Genomic DNA, 23,353 nt, shown 5'->3' with positions numbered 1-23,353 from the left:
CTTAAGAAATTTATCGATGCCTTCACTATCTTCTATTTTATTGGAGTATAAGGATTCAAAATAATTTCTGATTATCTTTTGTATTTCTGAAGTGTCTGTTGTGATATTGCCTCTTTCATCCTGTATGCTGGTAATTTGAGTTCTCTCTCTTCTTCTCTTCGTTAGCATGGCTAAGGGTCTGTCAATTTTATTTATTTTTTCAAAGAACCAACTTTTAGTTTTGTCAATTTTTTCAATTGTTTCTTTTGTTTCGATTTCATTAATTTCAGCTCTGATTTTAATTATTTCTTGCCTTCTACTTCTTTTGCTGTTGTTTTGCTCTTCTTTTTCTAGGATTTTGAGATGAAGTATGAGATCATTTATTTGTTGGTTTTTTCTTTTTTTAAAGAATGCACTCCAAGCAATGAATTTTCCTCTTAGAACTGCTTTCAATGTGTCCCATAGATTCTGATATGTTGTGTCTGTGTTTTCATTTAACTCTAAGAATTTTTTAATTTCCTCCTTGATGTCTTCTAAAACCCATTGATCATTCAGTAACCTATTGTTCATTCTCCAAGTGATGCATGATTTTCCCTTCCTTCTTTTATCGTTGATTTTCAGTTTCATTCCATTATGATCCGATAAGATGCATGGTATTATCTCTACTCCTTTATATTGTCTAAGAGTTGCCCTGTGACATAATATATGATCTATTTTTGAGAAGGATCCATGTGCTGCTGAGAAAAAAGTGTAGCTGCTTGATGTTGGGTGGTATATTCTATATATGTCAATTAAGTCTAGGTTGTTAATTGTAATATTGAGTTCTATAGTTTCCTTATTCAACTTTTGTTTGGAAGATCTGTCCAGTGGTGAGAGAGGTGTGTTGAAGTCTCCCATGATTATTGTATGGTGGTCTATTAGACTCTTGAACTTGAGAAGAGTTTGCTTGATGAACATAGCAGCCCCGTTGTTTGGGGCATATATATTTATGATTGTTATGTCTTGTTGGTGTATGGTTCCCTTGAGCAGTATGTAGTGTCCCTCTTTATCCCTTTTGATTAACTTTGGCTTGAAATCTATTTTATTTGATATGAGTATGGACACTCCTGCTTGTTTCCGCAGTCCATATGAGTGATACGATTTTTCCCAACCTTTCACCTTCAGTCTATGTATATCTTTTCCTATCAAATGCGTCTCCTGCAGGCAGCATATTGTTGGGTCTTGTTTTGTGATCCATTCAACTAGCCTGTGTCTCTTAATTGGTGAGTTTAAGCCATTAACATTTAGGGTTATTATTGAGATATGGTTTGTTCTTCCAGCCATAATTTGTTTATTAATGCTATTAAACCTGATTGGTTTTCCTCTTTGATTATTTTCCCCCCTTTACTGTCCTACCTCCCACTGTTGGTTTTCATTGTTGTTTTCCATTTCCTCTTCCTGTAGTGTTTTGCCAATGATTTTTTGAAGAGATGGTTTTCTAGCTGCAAATTCTTTTAACTTTTGTTTGTCGTGGAATGTTTTAATTTCATCTTCCATCCTGAAGCTTAATTTCGCTGGATACACGATTCTTGGTTGGAACCCATTTTCTTTTAGCGTTTGAAATATGTTATTCCAGGATCTTCTAGCTTTTAGAGTCTGTGTTGAGAGATCAGCTGTTATCCTGATTGGTTTACCCCTAAATGTAATCTGCTTCCTTTTCTCTTGTAGCTTTTAAAATTCTCTCCTTATTCTGTATGTTGGACATCTTCATTATAATGTGTCTAGGTGTGGATCTCTTATGATTTTGCACATTCGGCGTCCTGTAGGCTTCTAGGATTTGGGATTCTGTCTCATTCTTCAAGTCTGGGAAGATTTCTCATATTATTTCACTGAATAGGTTGTTTATTCCTTTGGTTTGGAGCTCTGTGCCTTCCTGTATCCCAATGACTCTTAAGTTTGGTCTTTTGATATTTTCCCATAGTTCTTGGATGTTCTGCTCATGGTTTCTTAGTAGACTTGCTGAGCTGTCTATGTTCTTTTCAAGTTGAAATACTCTGTCTTCATTGTCTGATGTTCTCTCTTCTAAGTGATCCACTCTGCTGGTAGTATTCTCAATTGAGTTTTTAAGTTGGTTTATTGTTTCCTGCATTTCTAGGATTTCTATTTGTTTGTTTTTATTACCTCTATCTCCCTGTGAAATTGATCTTTTACTTCCTGGATTTGTTTGTCAATGTGATCTTTCATTGTCTGATTTTGCTGTCTCATGTCTTCCTTGAGACTCCAGATCATCTGAAGCATGTATGTCCTGACCTCTCTATCTGACATTCCATCTGTTGCAGCTATTACCTCTTCTAAAGTTGAGCTGAACTGCATTGCCTGTGGTCCTTTCTTTCCTTGTCTTTTCATACTGCTGGCGTTTCTTTCTGCTTGGTGAAATTGTTGTGTCTTTGAAATTTTCCCTCTATTTATTTATATTGCTCTTGTATAGTTGAAAAATCACCCTTGAAGGGCAGGTAGTGGCTGTGATCCTCCTCCAATTAGTGTGATCCGTCTACCACGCTGGCAGGCCCTAGGTCTGCTCTGCTGGTCGGTCAAAGGTCCACCTACCCAGCAGGCGCCAGGGGCACCTGTGTCACTCCGTAGGTTGCTGGGCCTAACCTCCCGATGGGTCGCAGGTTCCCCTAGCTTGCAGGCACTGGGGGAGGGGCCGGCTCCGCCCCTCAGCAGGCCGCTGGGCCCGATCTGCCGGTGTTCACAGTCCCGCCTACCTTGCAGACACTGGGGGAGGGGACGGGCCTGCCCCTCAGCAGGCCGCCGGACCTGTCCTAGTGGGTCCGGTCTGTGTTCCGTGCAGGCACGTGTAGCTGCTCTGTCACTTGGCAGGTTGCTGGGCCTGACCTGCCCGCCCGTGGGTTGCAGGTTCACCTAGCTTGCAGGCACTGGGGAGAACTTACATTTTTAAAAATGAAGAATAGGAACAAAAGTGCTGTTAAGTGTAGTATCTCTGCATGAAAAAAAATCTTCAAAAGATATGGTATACTTTAAAAGAACCCAACAATTCATTAAGAAGTATAATTACAATGAAATGTTACCTGTATCTTTCAATAACACTATCAAATTGGCAGTATATTTTGCTTACATAACTTAATGTTACCAATAAAGAAAACTCTACCCCCACAAAAAGAAATTTAAGAGCCTTGTATTTGTAGGAAATTTACATTTTTTTAATTTAAACTTTTGATACATTTTTAGTGTTGAGAGATATAAGATGGTAATCAATAAAATACTTTTAACTATAAAAATATATTACATTGGGATAAAATTATTTGGTGGAAGAATTCAAGGAAGTAGACTTTCATTAAAATAGAATTCAAGGTGAAGAATTACCAAGATAAAATTAAGACTTTGATCATTGTTTTAGCCAGCTTTCTCTGACTAAATTGTTCTTTAGAGATGGAAAAATTTATGTGGGGCCCATGGTTTCTCAGTTGATAGATGGCCAGCTCCATTGATCTGGGCCCAAGGTAAGGCAAAACCCATAGTGGAAGAGGAAATCAGCTCAGGACATTGATATTCAGAAAGCAGAGAGAGCATTCCACTCTCCAGTGACAAAATATATACCACAAAAGCACCCTTCCTCAATGACCTTCCTCCTTCAGCCACACCCTACAGTTACCACCCAGTTAATCCACTCAAGTGGATTAATGTACTGATTAGGTTAAGATTCTCATAAGATTCTCATTTGGCTTCAAAACTTTCTTACATTGTCTCGTAGGTGAGTTTTGAGGAGCCACCTCCTATCTAAACATAACAATCACACATTTTTAAGTGAATGACAGTAAGTACAAATCACTATAGCATTTAGATTTCTTTGGATACACAGAAGATTAATTTTACAAATCTATTGCAATATCTACAGTCTGCCCAAACTTAAATCCTTTGCAACTGCTTAAATTGATATTAATTAATAATTTTTAATATCCATTAAAATGTGAAAGAAACATAGAAGAAAACACAGTTTTTCAAATTTCTTTTAGGGAAGACAGAGCAAATTATTTGAAAACCAACTCCAGACTCTACAACAAAGAGCCTATACTCTATGCTAAGAACTTCAAGGATCTTGAGGATCCAGCCCCTCCTACCTCTCTCACTCTCCTTTTCCTACAAACCCTGAATTCTACACTTGGCCAACTTTTCTCTTGCCCAATTGCAAGTATTAAAACATGTTATGACTTTGACCCTGGAAGACCTGTCCTGCCTCCTTCTAATGAATGAGGTCCTCTCACCCCTTAAGATTCAGCTCCTCCAAGAAGTCTTCTCCCCCCACCCCAGGTAAAGTTAAATTCATCCATCATCTCTGCATTAACATTGGTCTAAATGTTGATTTAGGCATCAGACTTCTCTACTAATCTCTGACTTCTCTTATTCACCTCTATATCCTTCAGCTTCTGAGCACACAGTAGATGCTAAGAAGTATTTATTGAATAAATAACAGGATTGATAGCTCACAGCATCTTGACTCCCATTTCTTTATGATTAATTTTTAATATATTTCTAACTTAGCTACCCTGTCATCCTCAGTCTCTCAACACAGCCTACTAATTTCTTCTCACTGCCTTACTTGGGCTATGTTGGCTTTTCAATGCCTTCAGCCCTCATCTTCACCAGTATTACCTATTAATACAGTGCTTTCTGTATTGCCTATGTCCTTGGCCAATTTGGCAGTTCATTAAAAATCCTATTCCAAGTGGTGTTTAGGTTAAGCCACAGAGCCTAATCTACCCAAATAAAGCAAAAATACCAGATACCTGCAATAAAAGAAAATTCAACCCTAGAAAAGTTTAACTATGTTGATAACACCACACATTTTTCAAAATTGTGTTTCTGAGCTTCTGTTTTCAAAAGTGTTTATGGAGAATATGTCTCTCCCCTGTGGTGACCTCAGTGGGTGGGAGAGGAACTAGCATTTATTGCATATCTATTCTGTACCAGGCACCAATGTCCTGTGATGGGCTGATCACTTCAGCCTCACAGCAATGTTACAGGCCACCCCTACCTAGACACAATCATTTATGAGCTCATGATTCTATGGGCTGGGTATAGCTGAATAATTCTTCAGCTGATTTCCCCTGGGCTCACTTTTGCAGTTGCACCAGCTGGTAGATGATAGAATGGCAGGGATGGACGATCTGCCACAAATCTGGTAGTTGGCAGGCTGTTAGCTGGGGACACCTTGATTTTCCTTCGTGAGATCTCTCCAATCATGCTAGCTCAGACTCACGGTTGCAGTGTTACAGAGGGCAAAAGAAGAGCTACCAAGCCTCTTGAGGACGGGGTTCTGATCTCACACACTATCACTTCCTGCATGTTCTCCTGGTCAAAGCAAATCAAAAGGCCAGATTCAAAGAGCTGGGAAAAAATAGCACTCTTCATGAGAGAAAGTGCAAAAACTTTGCAGACCATGTTAATGTCTCATGCAAATGGGCCTTCTTATTCCATTCTGAGGGTACCAAAAATGTATATTTACAGAGATTAACTATTCTAGCAAATACCATTTATAAATAATAGAAACAGGATTTGAGCCTGGGTCTCTCTGACCCCCTAATTCTACTGTCTTTTGCATCTCAGGTAGATTTCTCTTTCCTCCCTTCCATTCTCTTTCCTTCTCTTGCCCTGTCCATGTCTAGAATCGGATAGAAGGATGTAGAAGAAAAAGGCAGAGGTACATTGTGATCTAAACTGGCTACGTATGCCACCATCACTGCCTAGTAACTACTCTCTTTGGGAAACAAGACCGGCAGTAGGATAAACAACTTTAGGTGGTAATTTTCATACTTTTCTTTCTTGTTTCCTTTTGTTTCCACCAAATATTGTGTTCAAGTCCCAGCTCCCCTGCTTATGGGCCACATAAACTTGACAAGGCACTTACTTACCCATGCTGAGCCTCCACACACTGATCTGTAAAATGAGACTAATCATTCCTACATCCAGGAGCTGTTGTGAAGTTTTGAATGAGAGAATACTGTATTCAAAAGCACTTTGAAAAACTGTCGCACGTACCCTGGCAATGTGATGAATTATTTATGCCCCTCCTCGGGGTCAAAACGGAAGTGCAGTCACACTGACTCTGGCTCTGACAACTGCAGCTGTTTTCCAGGCTTTTCAATGAAGCGTGGGCCTGGGACCAATGGGGAATCTGATAGACGGCTCTCTGCAGTTGGCTGCATTTCCAGCCAGCACAGATAGGATTATAATTAGTTTCAAGGGTTCTGTTTCATTTCAAAAGGATTCCATGGCACAGTCTGCAGTCTACCTGAGGTAGGTGGCCAGAAGCGAATCCCTGTGGCAGGTGGTTCTCTTCAGGCCCGTTTGCTTCTTTCCCTACACTCTCAGGAGTGTCTGTTTCTATTATGCTTATTATTTTCAGATACCAGGTGAGAAGAGATTTTCCATATGTGAGATTTCAGATGGTAACTACTGAGCGAAATGCGTAGCTCTCACTCTCTCCACACTTCTTAAATGAACAGCAGCTTGGACAAACTCACTTCAGCAGATCCCTGCCTTTTATTAGCACCTAGAGAATAATCTGTAATGGGAGGAATTAGCCCATACATCTCTCCCAGGGAAAACATTAGTTATCTTGTCAGGGCAGTGATACTTCTTATTAGAAATGGTAGAAAAGTCAATTCTTCCATTCCTGCTGCAGAGGGGTTCAAGAGACACCTCACTGCAGACCCTGAAATAAGAATCCAACAGGAAGGGGGAGTTGAGCCCACTGGAAAGGGGTAGAGGTGGTCTCCAAATCAAAGCTGAGCATTCACCAGGGCATTCACAATTTCAAACCCCATCGCCTGCTTCCCGGCAGGGTTCTTATGATCATAATAACTCTTCACTAGGCAAAGTGGTGACAGTAGTAAGATTCACCTGGTCTTCAGAGACAGCTGGCTTGTTTCTTGGCTCCTTTTTATCTGCCTAATGATTTTCCAATTTTAGCCAGTGGTACTCAGGAGCTGCCATAATCATAGAATCTTTGATGGTATCTCTCTGAGTAAAACTCAAAAGAAAAACCTGGGTTTTTAAGTACAAAGAAGCTGATTAATCTGCAGCAGTCCAACTCATTCTTCTAAGGAATAGATTAAAACATGCACAAATGTGGGCTGCAGGTGACTTTTCAGGAAAGAGCAAGGATGATCACTGGAAGGGTCACTGGAAGGGACACACTTCACAAGGTCAAACTCCAAGAAGGGCTACTTTATGCCTCCTGCTCACACAATATTCCTACTACACCCAACGGAATGCAGGCATCCAATTTTTGTATTTCATCTTGTCTATTATGCCATTCGTTGTAAGAATTGTGATTTTACTTACCAAGGAGAAAGGAAATTTGTCGCTAATTAAAGGCATTCTCCTGGGAATACCTTGTCTCCCGCCTGCTCTGCCATAGTCTCTGCAAAGTCACATTTCACAAGGCATTTGACTGGTACCTACCATCTGGTTTGTGTGAATTTGGGAAGCAGATTGTGAGGTCCCTAAGGACAGGGATTATATCGAAGCCTAGCACAGTGTTGGTTGGATTCATGCTTCCTTTTTTTCAAGTCAGCGTTGTAAACTTCTCTGACATCCAGACAATCAGTGTGAGGCTTTTGCCAACAAGACGGAGAAAAGAGAGAAACTGTCAGAGTTTCTGGAGCTGCACACAGAACCTTATGTGGTTTCCTTCATGTATGTCTCCATGAAGAGACAGCACCATTCTCCACCAGCACAGAGCATGCTTTCTTTGCATGAGTGTTTTCTTCCACTAATCCACATACTAAGTGTGGGCACAGTTCTTAAACCAAGCATAGAGCTAGACCTGGAGTGGAAGGGAATGCTACTGATTTTGAGCTCCAGGAAGGTGGTGTCATGAGGGAGAAAATCAGAGCAAGATTTAATACTAGTCCAAGGTGATAAGTATAGTCAGCCTCCATATCTGTGGTTCCACATGTGTGGATTCAACTTAGGATCAAAAGTATTTGATAAAAAAATGTTGTCAGTATTAAAAACACAGACTTTCTTCTTGTTGAATTCCCTAAACAATATAATAAAACACTATTTACATGGCATTCACATTGTGTTAAGTCTTAGAAGTAAAGTAGGGGGGCTGGGTATACTGGTAGTGCAATCATACATGTATATAGGATATTAATGTCCATCTCATTCCATCATCCTTCCCACCTCCACACCTCCTCCCCTCCTCTCACTCCCCTCTGCCCAATCCAAATTTCCTTCATTCTTCCCCATGCCCCACCCCCATTATAGATCAGAATCCACTTATTAGAGGAAATAATCAGCCTATGGTTTGGGGGGTTTTGCCTTATTTTGCTTAGCATGATATTCTCTAACTCCATCTATTTACCTGCAAATGCCACAATTTCATTCTTATTTAAGGCTGAGTAATATTCCTTTGTGTATATAGACTACATTTTCTTTATCTATTCATCTGTTGAAGGTCATCTAGATTGGTTCCATAGCTTAGTTATTGTGAATTGAGCTGCTATAAACATCGATGTGGCTTCGTCACTGTAGTGTGTTGATTTTAAGTCCTTTGGGTATAAACTGAGGAGTGGGATAACTGGGTCAAATGGTAGTTCCATTCCAAGTTTTCTGAGGAATCTCTACATTGCTTTTAATAGTGGTTGCACCAATTTGCATTCCTACCACTGTTATAGTTAAAGCTTCGTCCCAGGGTTTCATAAACTGACTTCCAGACCACTCACGTATAATCAAATCAAGCCTTTATTGAAGCACACCGGTGGCGGCTGGCCAGAACATAAAGCTGTTCCCCTGATCAGCCCCAAACAATTGCAAGGGCACTCCTTATAAGCCTGAAAACCTCAAAAGGGATGTTCGGGGTGGGGTGGGGGGGTCTAGCCAATGCAAGCAAGCCAGGTTACAGAAGCGGGACAGTGCAGTCAAGCGGATGGAAGCCTAACCAATCACAGTTAGCCCAGTCACCCCAGTTACAGAAACAGAGCCCCATTACCCTAGTTACAGAAACAATACCCCATTAGGTACTTTTGTGTTCTTAAAGGTTTCTATAGCAAAAGGAAAAGAACATTTTGCCCCAGTCATGACTCTTCTACTTGGCATGGTTGTTTTACAGGATGAAGTCATAAAACAAAATGGAGTCACATTTGCTCCTACTATCACACCACCAATGTATGAGTATACCTTTTTCCCCACATCCTCAACATTTATAACCTGTATTCTTGATAATTGCCATTCTGACTGGAGTGAGATGAAATCTTAGTTTTGATTTACATTTCTTGAATTGATAGAGATGTTGAATATTTTTTCATATATTTATTGATCAATTGTATACCCTCTTCTGAGAGGTGTCTGTTCAGTCCTTAGCCCATTTATTGATTGGGTTATTTGTTGTTTGGGTGTTAAGTTTTTGAGTTCTTTATACATCCTGGAGATTAGTTCTCTGTATGAGGTCCATCTGGTAAAGATTTTCTCTCATTCTGTAGGCTCTCTCTTCATGTTATTGATTATTTCTTTTGCTGAGAAGAAGCTTTTAAGTTTGAATCCATCCCATTTATTGATTCTTGATTTTACTTCTTACACTTTAGGAATCTTGTTAAGGAAGTCTTGTTCTAAGCCAACATTATTAAGATTAGAGCCTACTTTTCCTTCTATTAGGCACAGGGTCTTTCTTCTAGTGCCCAAGTTTTTGATCCACTTTTATTTGATTTTTGTGCAGGTTAAGAGATAGAAGTTTGATTTCATTTTGCTGCATATGGACTTTTCAATTTTCTTAGCACTATTTGTTGAAGAGATTATCTTTTCTCCATTGCATGTTTTTGACACCTTTGTCTAGTATGAGATAAATGTATTTATGTGGGGTTTGTCTCTCTGTCTTCTATTCTGTACCATTGGTCTACGTGTCTATTTTGGTGCCAGTACCATGTCATTTTTGTTACTATGGCTTTGTAGTATAGTTTAAGGTCTGGTATTGTTATGCCTCCTGCTTCACGCTTCTTGCTAAGGATTGCTTTGGCTATTCTGGGTCTCTTATTTTTCCAAATGAATTTCATAACTAACTTTTCTAGTTCTATAAAGAATGGGCATTGGGATTTTTACAGAAACTGCATTAAATCTGTATAACACTTTTAGTAGTATGGCCATTTTGACTATGCTAATTCTGCCTATAGGATCCCATTCTTATGGATGTACATGATGGTGGAATTCATTGTGTTGTTTTCATATCTGTGCAAGGGAAAATTATGTCAGATTCATTCCACTGTCTTTCTTTTCCTATGCCCCTGCCCTTGCCTCCATTCCCCATTGTCTAACCCACTGAACTTCTATTCTTCCCCTCATCACCACCTTACTGTGGGTTAGCTTCCAAATATCAGTGAAAACATTCTACCTTTGGCTTTTGGGGACTGGCTTATTTTACTTGGAATGATGCTCTCCAGATCCACCCATTTGCTGGCAAATGTCATAAAGTCATTCTTCCTTATGGCTACATAATATGCTATTGTATATATATATATATATATATATATATATATATATATATATATATATATATATTGCATTTTCCTTATCCATTCACTTGTGGAAGGGCATCTTGACTGATTCACAGATGATCATCAGCAAAAGAGGAGAAGGTAGAAAAGATCACATAGAAACCAATGCCTTTTGAGGGGGTGGTGGAAATCATATGAGCTCACTACACAGTGTGGGGTACTTCTGATCCCTCCAAATATTCAGTGTCTCCAGGGATGATCACTTAGAGGAATGAGGGCAGCGTGACCACCTGTAATTGCTGTTGCTTGCTCCTTCATCGTCTTGTTATCATAAGAAAATAGTATATGGGCTGGAACTGTGGCTCAGTGGTAGAGCACTTGCCTTGCATGTGTGAGGCACTGGGTTCGATTCTCAGCATCACATATAAATAAATGAAATAAAGATCTATCAACAAATAAGAGAAAAATATTTTTAAAAAATTATTTTAAAAAAAGAAAAGAAAATGGTATATGATCGAATTCACTCCCTGACTTTGTTCCTTTGACATCAATTTATCCTACCTTCACAATGTGTCTAGGATTATTCTAGGTGTCTCCTAAATGCTCCTATTCCTCCTCAGTCATTTACATCACTTAGGCTATTTTGTCATTTGGTTCTTCCTATGAAGGTGCAGGTTGAAAGTCTTTTGGATGATTGAAAATTGTACCAAACTAGGTCTGGAGTAATAATGGTTTCCCACTTCTTTTTAAGGTGTCTATAATCATAGTAGCAACAGGCTAAATGTCACGTATATTTCCTAGGAGAATCTCCTCTGCTTGGTGACTGTACCACCTCTCCTGGTATTATTTCTAAAAGCCTAAATTTACCATTCTAAAAATCTACTCTGATTCCAAAATGCTGAAGCTCCCTGGTGAAATGCTATATAACGCCATTTCAATGCAGGTTCAGCCAGTCTCCTTCATGCCCTTGTTTCATTATGAGCTGTGCATCATGACCATTTGCTAGAGAATCTGTTGTTAGGCTCAAGTGAAGGACCTTATTGTTTCACACAGAATAGGAAACAGAGCTGTGTCCACAAGTGGAGAAAGAAAGCAACTCTAGTGAGATCACAGAGCTGGGAAGCAACTATAGGCACACCTATTGGCCCATTCCCAGAGAGACCCCCACAATGGAAGTGTCACTCAGATGTCTTTTGAGTGAGCACACCTCAGGCCACTTTTGCCTCTGTTCTCTGAACCAGGCACTGTGTAAGGCACTCAAAATTAGAGACGGTGAAACTCACTCCTGTCCTCAGGGAAGTTAGGTCTCCCTCTGAACTCCTAAAAAGGAAGTTCCAGAGGAATAGGAAACCTGTTAAAATTTGCATTTTAATTACTGTAGGTGGTTTGGTACAGTTTTCAATGATCCAGGATTTGAACACAAGCTTTTTAAAAAATATTTTATTCTAATATGTTATATATGACAGAAGAATGCATTACAATTCTTATTACACACATAGAGCACAATTTTTCATATCTCTGGTTGTATACAAAGTATATTCACACCATTCGTGTCTTCATACAGGTACTTAGGATAATGATGTCCATCTCATTCCACCATCTTTTCTGCCCCCATGCCCTCTCTCTTCCCCTCCCTTTCTAGAGTTTGTCTGATCCTCCCATGCTCCCCCTCCCAACCCCACGATGAATCAGCCTCCTTATATCAGAGAAAACATTTGGCATTTGTTTTTTGGGGATTGGCTAACTTCACTTAGCATTATCTTCTCCAACTCCATCCTTTTACCTGCAGATGCCATGATTTTATTCTCTTTAATCTGAATAATATTCTGTTGTGTATATGTAGCACATTTTCTTCATCCATTTATTTTCTGAAGGACATCTAGGTTGATTCCACAATTTAGCTGTTGTGAATTTTTGCTGCAATAAACATTGATGTTGCTGTGTCCCTGTAGTATGCTGTTTTTAAGTCCTTTGAGTATAGACCAAGGAGTGGGATAGCCAGGTCAGATGGTGGTTCCCTTCCCAGTTTTCCAAGGAATCACCATACTGTTTTCCATATTGGCTTCACAATTTTTCAGTTCAACCAGCAATGTATGAGTGTGCCTTTTCCCCCACATCCTCGCCAACACTTAATGTTGTTTGTATTCATAACAGCTGCCATTCTAACTGGAGTGAGATGAAATCTTAGAAGTTTTGATTTGCATTTCTCTAATTGCTAGAGATGTTGAACATTTTTTCATATATTTGTTGATTGATTGTATATCCTCTTCTGAGAAGTGTCTGTTCAGTTCCTTGGCCCATTTATTGATTGGGTTAATTGTTTTTCTGGTGTTTAGCTTTTTTTAATATTTATTTTTTGTAGTTGTAGTTGGACACAATATCTTCATTTTAATTATTCATTCATTTTTATGTGGTGCTGAGGATGAAACCCAAGACCTTACATGTGTGAGGTGAGTGCTCTACCGCTGAGCCATAACCCCAGCTCCTCTGGTATTTAGCTTTTTGAGTTCTTATATACCCTAGAGATTATTGCCCTATCTGATGTGCAAGTGTTACAAATTGGCTCCCAATCTATTCACCAAACCGATTGTTTCTTTTGCTGAGAAGAAGCTTTTTAGTTTAAATCCATCCCATTTATTGATTCTTGATATTAATTCTTGTGCTATAAGAGTCTTATTAAGGAAGTTGGGGCCTAATCTGACATGATGGAGATTTGGGCCTACTTTTCTTTTAAAAGATGCAGTGTCTCTGGTTTAATTCCTAGGTCTTTGATCCACTTTGAGTTGAGTTTTGTGCATAGTGAGAGATAAGGGTTTAATTTCATTTTGTTGCATATGGATTTCTAGTTTTCCCAGTACCATTTGTTGAAGAGGCTATCTTTTCTCCAATGCATGTTTTTGGCACCTTTGTCTAATATAAGATAATTGTAATTTTGTGGGTTAGTCTCTATGTCCTCTATTTTGTACCCTTGGTCTACAAGTATACTTTGGTGCCAATACCATGCTGTTTTTGTTACTATTGCTCTGTAGTACAGTTTAAGATCTGGTATAGTGATGCCACCTGCTTCACTCTTCCTGCTAAGAATTGCTTTGGCTATACTGGGTCTCTTATTTTTCCAGATAAATTTCATGACTGCTTTTTCTATTTCTATGCAGAATGTCATTGGGATTTTGATTGGAATTGCATTAAATCTGTATAGTGCTTTTAGTAGTATGGTCATTTTGATAATATTAATTCTGCCTACCCAAGAATAAGAGAGATCTTTCCATCTTCTAAGGTCTTCTTTAATTTCTTTTTTTAGTGTTCTGTACTTTTTATAGTAGAGGGCTTTCACCTCTTTTGTTAGGTTTATTCCCAAGGTTTTGTTTTGTTTAGTTTTTGAGGCTATTGTAAATGGGTTAGTTTTCCTCATTTCCCTTTCAGAGGATTTGTCACTGATATACAGAAATGCTTTGAGTTATGGGTGTTGATTTTGTATTATGCTACTTTGCTGAATTTATTTACTAGTTCTAGAAGTTTTCTGGTGGAAATTTTTGGTCTTCTAGGTATAGAATCATATTGTTGGCAAATAGTACTAATTTGAGTTCTTCTTTACCTATCTGTCTCTCTTTAATTTCTTTTTTTCTGTCTAATTGCTCTGGCCAGTGTTTCAAGAACTATATTAAAGTGAAGTGGTGAAAGAGGGCATCCCTATCTTGTCCAGTTTTTAGAGGGAATTTTTTCAATTTTTCTCTATTGAGAATAATGTTGGCCTGGAACTTAGCATAGATAGCTTTTATGATGTTGAGATATGTTCCTGTTATCCCTAGTTTTTCTAGTGTTTTGAACATGAAGGGGTGCTGTATTTTGTCAAATGCTTTTTCTGCATCCATTGAAATGATCATATGTTTTTATCTTTAAATCTATTGATGTGATGAATTACATGTATTGATTTCCGTATGTTGAACCAACTTTGCATCCCTTGGTGAATTCCAATTGATCATGGTGCACAATTTTTTGATGTCTTTGTATTTGATTTGCCAGAAGTTTATTGAGAATTTTTGCTTCTATGTTCATCAGAGATATTTTTTATTAGTTGCTCAAGACAATACAATGATCTTGACATATCATACATTTGATTCAAATGGGGTATGAATTCTTCTTTTTCCACTTGTACAGATTGCCGTATCACATTGGTTATACAGCCACGTTTATACATACAGCAATACTAATGTATATGATGGTGTGAGGGGGAAGGAAAAGAGAGAGAGAGAGAGAGAGAGAGAGAGAGAGAGAGAGAGAGAGAGAGAAATGTGTCATGTGTCACAGTAGATTGGGTAGAGAGAGGTGATGGGAGGGAAGGGGAGGGGAGGGGGGATAGGAAGGTCATCAGAGATATTTGTCTGAAGTTTTCTTTCTTTGATGTGTCTTTGCCTGGTTTGGGAATCAGGGTGAAATTGGCCTCATAGAATGAGTTTGGAAGTATTCCCTCTTTTTCTGTTTCACAAAATAATTTGAAGATGTTGGTATTAGTTCTTATTTAAAGGTCTTGTAAAACTCAGCTGTGTATCCATCTCTTCTTGGGCTTTTCTTGGTTGGTAGGCTTTTGATGGCATCTTGTATTTCATTGCTTGAAATTGTTCTGTTTAAATTATGTGTATCATCCTGATTAAATTAGGGCAAATCATATGACTCTAGGAATTTGTCAATGATTTCAATATTTTCTATTTTATTGAAATATAAGTTTTCAAAATAATTTATAATTATCTTCTGTGTCTCTGTAGTATCTGTTGTGATATTTCTTTTATCATCATGTATTTTAGTAATCTGAATTTTCTCTCTCCTTCTCTTCATTAACATGGCTAAGGGTCTGTCAATTTTATTTATTTTCTCAAAGAACCAACTTTTTGTTTTGTCAATTTTTTTTCAATTGTTTCTTTTGTTTCAATTTCTTTGAATTCAGCTCTGATTTTAATTATTCCCTGTCTTCTACTGCTTTTGGTGTTGATTTGTTCTTTTTTCCTCTATGGCTTTGAGATGTAATGTTAAGTCATTTATTTATTGACTTTTTCTTCTTTTAAGGAATGAACTCCATGCAATGAACTTTCCTGTTAGAACTACCTTTATGATGTCCCAGAGATTTTGATATGTTGTACCTGTGTTCTCATTCACCTCTAAAATTTTTTTAATCTCCTCCTTGATGTCTTCTGCAACCCAATGTTTATTTAGTAGCCTATTATTTAGTCTCCAGGTGTCAAAGTAGCTTTTATTTCTTATTTTATCATTGATTTCTAATTTCAGTCCATTATGATCTGATAAAATGCAGGTAGTATCTTTACTTTTTTACATTTGCTAAGAGTTTCTTTGTGGCATAACATATGGTCTGTTTTAGAGAAGGATCCATGTGCTGCTGAGAAGACAGTGTATTCACTCATTGAAGGGTGAAATATTCGATATATGTCAGTTAAGTCTAAGTTATTGATTGTATTGAGTTCTATGGCTTCTTTGTTCAGCTTTTGTTGGAAGATCTACACAGTGGTGAAAGAGGTGTGTTAAAGTCACTCAAAATTATTGTATTGTGGTCTCTTTGACTCTTGAACTTGAGAAGAGTCTGATGAATGTAAATGCTCCATTGTTTGAGGCATATATATGTATAATTGTTAAGTCTTGTTGGTCTGTGGTTCCCTTGATCAGTATGTAGTGTCCATCTTTATTCCTTTTGATTAACTTTAGCCTGCAGTCTACATTATTTGATATGAGGATGAAAACCTCTGCTTGCTTCTGCTGTCCATGTGAGTGGACTTACACCTTCAGTCTGTGGACATCTTTTCCTATGAGTCTCATGGAGGCAGCATATTGTTGGGTCTTTTTTTTAAATACAATCTTATAGTCTATTTCTTTTGATTGATGAGTTTAGGCCATTAATATTCAGGGTTACTATTGGGACATGGTTTGTATTCCCAGTCACTTTTGTTTATTTTTGGTATTTACCTTGACTTGGTTTTTCCTCTGATTAGTTTTTCCTTTAGTGTAATACCTCCCTCTGCTGATTTTCATCACCGTTTTTCATTTCCTCTTCATGGAATATTTTGCCAAGGATATTCTGTAGTGCAGACTTTCTAGTTGTAAATTCTTTTAACTTTTGTTTATCATGGAAGGTTTTTATTTCATCATAAAATCTAAAGCTTAATTTTATTGGATAGAAGATTCTTGGGGGCTGGGATTGTGGTTCAGCGGTAGAATGCTCACCTAGCGCATGCGAGGCCCTGGGTTCAATCCTCAGTACCACATAAAAATAAATAAAATAAAGATATTTTGAGAACTACAACAAAAAAATATTTTTTTAAGAAAAGATTCTTGGTTGGCATTCATTTTCTTTCAGAGCTTGGTATATGTTGTTCAATGATCTCCTGACTTTGAGGGTCCGGGTTGAAAATCTGCTGAGATATGAATTGGTCTCCCCTATGTGTGATCTGATTCCTCTCTTTTGCAGCTTTTAAGATTCTATCCTTATTCTGTATGCCTGGCATTTTCATTATAATGTGCCTTGGTATAGATCTGTTGTAATTTTGTACAGTTGGTGTCCTGTAAGCCTCTTATATTTGGTTTACCAATTCATTCTCCATGCTTGAGAAATTTTCTGATATTATCTCATTGAAGAGATTGTGCATTCCTCTGGTTTGAAACTCTGTGCCTTCCTCTATCCCAATAACTCTTAGATTTGGTCTTTTGATGCTGTCCCATAATTCTTGGATGTTCTGTTTCTTACTATCTTCACTGTGTGGTCAACATTCTTTTCCAGAGTGTATACTTTGTCTCCATTATCTGATATTCTTTCTCTCAAGTGATCTAGTCTGTTGGTTATGCTTTCTATTGAGTTTTTTATTTGATTTATTGAATCCTTCATATCAAGGATTTCTGCCTGTTTTTTTTTCAGAGTCTCTCTTTCTTGAAGCAATCTTTTGCTACCTGTATTTGTGCGCTTGCTCTCTCTCTCTCTCACACTCTCTCTCTCTTTGAGTGATCACTTTTTACCTGTATTTGCTCATTTATTAGGTTATTCTTTAATTCATAGATCATTTTAATTATGAACTTTCTGAACTCCTTCTCTGACATTTCATCAATGTTGCTGTCCATGGGTTCTGTTATTGTAGTATCCTGGTTTGTTTGGGACATTTTCCTCCATTATTTTTTCATGTTGTCTATGTGTCTTCCTTTCTTGCAGTGTGGATCTGAGATATTACAGTTTCTACCCTATATTCTTGTAGTATCCGTGTAGATTGTCTGTACCTCACCTTGATGTTGGGCTTCCAGACCCTGCTGATGTCCCCCAATGTATACAACTGCAATTCAAGATGGCGGTGGCAATAGCTGAAGTAACTTTAGATAATAGTGGGGGTGCCCCAAGATGGATGCAATGTCTTATAGAGATGGGGCTGAAAGGATGGGCCTGCTCTGAAATGCAGCTGTTTCTAGGCCCTGTCTGTTGTCAAAAGATGGGGGCTACTCTGTGGAGAAGGCTATGGTGATGTCTTCAGTGTCCCAAGATGGGCTCCCAGGTGGTGGGGGGGATGGTGGACTCAGACCTCCACAGGGCCTGGGTCCCACATATGTCCGTGTAGGCAGACCTGGGCTGGGCCTGGACTCCTGCAGTATTCCGCTGGTTGGAAGAGGTGGTCCTGTGCTGGAGCCTGATCTCCCGCAATGTCTGCCAGTGTCAGGATGGACCTGGGCCTACTGTCAATGTGGCCGGATCTGGGCAGGGCCTGAGCTCCTGAAATCAAGTTTTTTGTCTTTTTCAAAGCCTCTTCCTTTCCTACTAAGCCACTTTTCATCCTCTTATCATATTGCAATAGCACTACTTATTGTTTTCCAGTTGCAGTTAGTTGTTAAAATTTATTTGGCTTCAACTAATTTAATAAGTGATTATTAGAGACATAATTCATGGTATAAAAGTAAATACATTATTTATGATAATAAATCTTGAAGATATTCATATTTTTTTAAATATATTTAATATATTTTTTAAAAATTGATTATCTCTAAGTGAGCTGAGTAATGTTTTATGATCTGTTTTATACTGTTCTATATTTAAAACATTTTCTAAAATGGATCTGCATTGTGTTTATATTGTTGAAAGTTATTTTTAAAATAAAGCATATATATATGTGTGTATAAATGCTTTTTAGACCATAAGGTGCTGGTAAGTATCAGCTATTTAATTTATTGCAATGCAAGAACACCCTGAAGAGCCAAGTATTAAGTTAAAAACAGCCAATCGACTCAATGTTTGACAGTGATAAATGCAAATATATAGGTACCCTCAGAGCCCAACAAGACCACGAATAACAGGATCTCACTCTCTCTGATTTCATGAGCCCCTCTTTGCCCAGCTGAAGGGACAGAACAATCTAGAACAAAGTATCATTAGGCATTGCAATATCTATAGAGGCGGATACCTCTCATTTCTTCAATGGTAATCTCTCACTTTATAGAAAGTTTTATTTCTTTCTGCCTGGAAAAATGCCCACTTCTCTTATCTCGGTGGGATCTAATGATTTATTTTCACACACTTATGGATCTTGACCAACTACAATATGCGTGTTCAGAAGAGAGTCCCTTCCCCTTGAAAAACTAGGTTTGGACTTCCAGCAATTCAGACAATAGAACTGTCAGCCTAGCGGCTTTGGACATTCACATTTACCACCTAACAAAGGAGGTAAAAGATTAAATTCCTAATTCCTTTGACTGTCTAATTCCTAATTTAAATTTCTGATTTGATCCAAGTTTGCTTCTAGATATTCATCACATTGGTACTCTTTTTCAAGAAATTTGCTCTGTAGCTTCAGATACAATATTTGACTTGTGTGTTGTGATTTCCCAGGCACACTCTGTTGCATTATTGTTTCATTGAATCATCACGTCAGCCCTATGGAAACATTCTATTACCTACTTTGTAAAGAGGAGACTAAAGGTTCAGAAAGATGGGTCGATGAATCCAGGATTACAAGATCAAACTAATGCCAGGTCTTCTAGGCAGTTTCTGCCTCTGTTCCAAAATTAGAAACCTAACCCTGGGTCATAGGCTGAAAATGCGTAGGATAGGGATGATCCTGCATAACAAAACCATCTACTGCAGAAAGGAGGGAAAGAGAGGAGGGTATGACAAATATCTATTAAGCTTCTGCTCTTTATGGGCTGTTTTCCTTGCACTATCTCATTTAAACATCGTCTCTTTCTCCTACGTGACCAGACAGGAGCACAAATTAGGCAAGATCAAATTGCTTCCCTAAAGTCACAGACATCACAAGTGGCAAAACTGACCACATATAACCCGAAACTTTCTGACCCCCGAACCCATATTCTTCTCAACACACCTCACATTTTACTAGGACTCATAGTGCATAGTGCATTTATGCACACAGTAGATTTTTAAAGGCAAAAAGCAAAGAAAAGTTTTCTTTTTTTGGAAAGACTTGTATTCTTAAGGTGCACCTCCCTTTGCCTTCACCCTCTGGCCCAGCTTTCTGTGTGCACTGCTGATGGGCTCTTCTGCTCCCTGCAGGGTGTGTGCTGGTGGTATCTGTGGTCGAACAGCTGGCTCAAGTTCACAACTCTACGATTCAGGCCTCAATGGAGCTACTGTGCAGTTACCTGCCTAGTAAGTATGGAGACCGTCTGGCGCTGCTGTGTATCTGCTTGCCTTCTTTACACCCGCATGTGCTTATGGAATGGAATCTGATTGTGCTATTTCTACAGATTGATATTCTTATGGGGCTAATAAAAATTAAAATTAAAATGCCACTCCAGGCAGTTTCTTCCTGTCATTCATTTTTCCATCATGGCAGGATGAAATTGCTGGGGACATTTAGAGAATAAACTGTTAAATGGCCAATGCTGGTTTATGTGTCACATTAATGATTTTGCCCACCTGCTGATCATTGCCTTAAGTACCAAGAAATCAAAATAATGAAAAATTTTCAATGATTTTATGTTAACTTGTATACACATACCCAGACACACAGATGGTCCCACTATTACCTGGGGAAATGACTAACCTCAAAACCCCAAATGGGAAAATAATCGGGACCATTCATTGATTTCAATTAGTTCTCAATAAATTCCCCTATCTACCCCACAAAAGAAGGAACTGAACAGTGAGTGGTTCAGACAAGTTGAATTTTTTCAGTCTCAGAAAGAAGAAAATTCTATTCCTTTATAGAATATTGTTCCTTGAACAATCATGAATACATTGTTTTGAGAATACTTTTTTAGGGTCAACTTTTTTTTTTTAACTCAATGCTACTTCATTGGAGTAGATTTTCATAGAACACCCACCCCCTGTTCGCCTCATTTAGTCTGAGTTCCACTCACAACTGTGATTAAGGTTAACCCCAGCTCTCCCGGGATGTCTCTTATTATCTAAAGTTCATTCCTCAGGAAGGACTCATGGGAACAATATTCCCTGAATTCTTGCATGTTGAGAGCATGTTGTCTATGCCCTTTGTACTTGAAAGTCAGCATTTCTCTGGATATAAAAATCCTTGGCATAATTTATTTCCCTGAACATCTTAAATATGTTATTAAGAAGACTAATGATAATCTAATTTTCTTTTCCTTTGTAAGTCAACATTATTTTTCTCCTAGAAGTTCAAAGAATTGTTTTCTTTTGTTTACTGTGAAGGTTAGCCATCTAATTAGAAAATGTCTTGGTGTTAATTGTTGAATTTTGATGTTGTCAGGCATGTGTGTGCATGCTTTCTCTCTCTCTCTCTCTCTCTCTCTCTCTCTCTCTCTCTCTCTTTCTCTCTCTCTCTACCTCAATGTGTGATTTAGATCATATATTTTCTAATTTCAGCAAAAGTTTTAGCATTTCTTCAGTCTCTTGCTTTGTTTTCTTCTTCTGACATTTCTATACCCATCTGTTGAATCCTCATTGTCTGTCTTTGATATTTTGCTTGTCTCTTATTTTTTTATCTCTTCACTTATTTTTTAATCTATAAAAGTTTTCCTCCTTTCACTTTCTATTTCTCTTAAGACACCTATTGTTTTCACTTGATATTGTGTTCATTTATTTTAAATTCATTTCTCAATGATTTTCTTTTTTTTTTTATTGTTGGTCGTTCAAAACATTACATAGTTCTTAATACATCATATTACATGGTTTGATTCAAGTGGGTTATGAACTCCCAATTTTACCCCGTATACAGATTGCTGTATCACATCAGTTTCCCTTCCATTGATTGACAAATTGCCTTTCTAGTGTCTGATGTATTCTGCTGTCTGTCCTATTCTCTACTATCCCCCCTCCCCTCCCCTCCCCTCCCCTCCCCTTTTCTCTCTCTACCCCTTCTACTGTAAATCATTTCTTCCATTTGTATTATCTTGTCTTACCCCTCCTTTCCTCTTATATGTCCTTATGTATAACCCTGAGGATCGCCTTCCATTTCCATGCGGTTTCCCTTCTCACTCCCTTTCCCTCCCACCTCTCATCCCTGTTTAATGTAGATTTTCTATTCTTTTATTCCATGACTGAGTTTTATTCTCATTCTCATTTTTACTGTTCTTTCATGAGATATTATATTTTATATTATTTTTAATATCTCTCTCTCTCTCTCTCTCTCTCTCTCTCTCTCTCTCTCTCTCTCTCTCCTTATTTCCTGGCATGCTTTTTACTATCTGTAAAGATGCTATTCTGTTCCTTCTTTTTTTTTTCTTATAATAACTTTGTATGGGAGTTGACCTAGATACATTCCTCTTGCTTATTTTTATATGAAATTGGTTTTTAAGAACTCTTAGAAAGAGGTGGCTGAGGAGAGTTTTTCTAAATGCACAGAGCTCTTCTTGTTGAATAGTGTTTAAAACATAGGTGAGCTCTTCTTTTCTGAGATTCTGTGACTCTTCTCCCCTTCCTACTTTTATATGGAGTTTCTTTAGACTTAATTTCTATTTGGCTCAGTTTTGCTTCCATGTGTAGCATTTTCTCCTCAGTGTGAGCCCTGTCCTGGAAGGCAGCTTTGGTGGGTCAGTTTCTATATCTTACAGATGCCAAATGACCCCAGACCCTGAGTCCTTCTGACCTTGAGCCACTGGCACCCACCTGCTATTGCTGTAGGCAAAACCTCTTCTTCCAGTCTCAACTGCTGTCCTCTATTGGCCCACCAAGCATGTTTTCTAGTCAACGCCTGCAGCCCTTTGGGGATTCTCTTTTCCCGGGGTTGTCTGACATCAATTGCTTCCCTCTACTTTCTCTGGTACAGATATTGATAAGCCACAGGACTTGTGGCTGTGAATGTCCATGCTTACCTAACAGTACATTGGGGTTCATGGAGATACTCTGTTTTGTTGTAACTGTTGTCTGTGGATTCTGGTTTTTGCTATCCAAGTGCTTTTCTTGGATGTGGAGATTCAAAGGGATTCCAAAATTGGCTGCTTTTGCCATCATCTTTCTATAACTTTCCTTTGTGTAGGCTGAAATTTGACTTCAGCGAGCAACAGTATGCATGGCTCTGCAGCTTCCCTTTTTCACTCAACATTGGTTTTAAGACCTACACACAAGAAGACATATAGACCTAAGTCAAGTCTGTTAATTACCCTATAGTTCTTCACCATATAAATGTCTTATATTTTAATTGACTTATCCCCTATTACTAGACATTTACAATCTCTTATAAATCTTAGTGCTATCTGTAAGAGATAGGGCTCAGAAGAAGGTCACTGGGTCATGGGAGCATCCTCTGGGAAGGAGTTAATGCTGGTCTAGTGGGAGAGAGCAAGTTGTTAGAAAGAGAGCAAACCTTCACAATAAATCCCAGTATTTCGTACAATTATAAGGTACCAATTTAATTTTCTTAAAGCAAGCTTGCAAGGCTGGTACACATGCCTATAATCCCAATGAC

At 38.3% G+C, this 23,353-nt stretch overlaps 1 protein-coding gene across 1 annotated transcript in view; it reads left to right on the top strand.

Annotated features, from left to right (window-relative positions):
- Aoah (acyloxyacyl hydrolase) overlaps positions 1 to 23,353 on the top strand; it is a 209,591-nt gene that overhangs the window by 17,890 nt on the left and 168,348 nt on the right. Inside the window, exon 2 of the mRNA XM_077796782.1 lies at positions 20,020 to 20,115. Coding sequence (XP_077652908.1) covers positions 20,020 to 20,115 — 96 coding nt within the window. The remainder of the gene's footprint in view (positions 1 to 20,019; positions 20,116 to 23,353) is intronic.

Source organism: Urocitellus parryii, chromosome 3, assembly GCF_045843805.1.
Source record: "Urocitellus parryii isolate mUroPar1 chromosome 3, mUroPar1.hap1, whole genome shotgun sequence".
NCBI classification, from domain to species: domain Eukaryota; kingdom Metazoa; phylum Chordata; class Mammalia; order Rodentia; family Sciuridae; genus Urocitellus; species Urocitellus parryii.
This window is presented reverse-complemented; position numbering and strand designations above follow the sequence as displayed.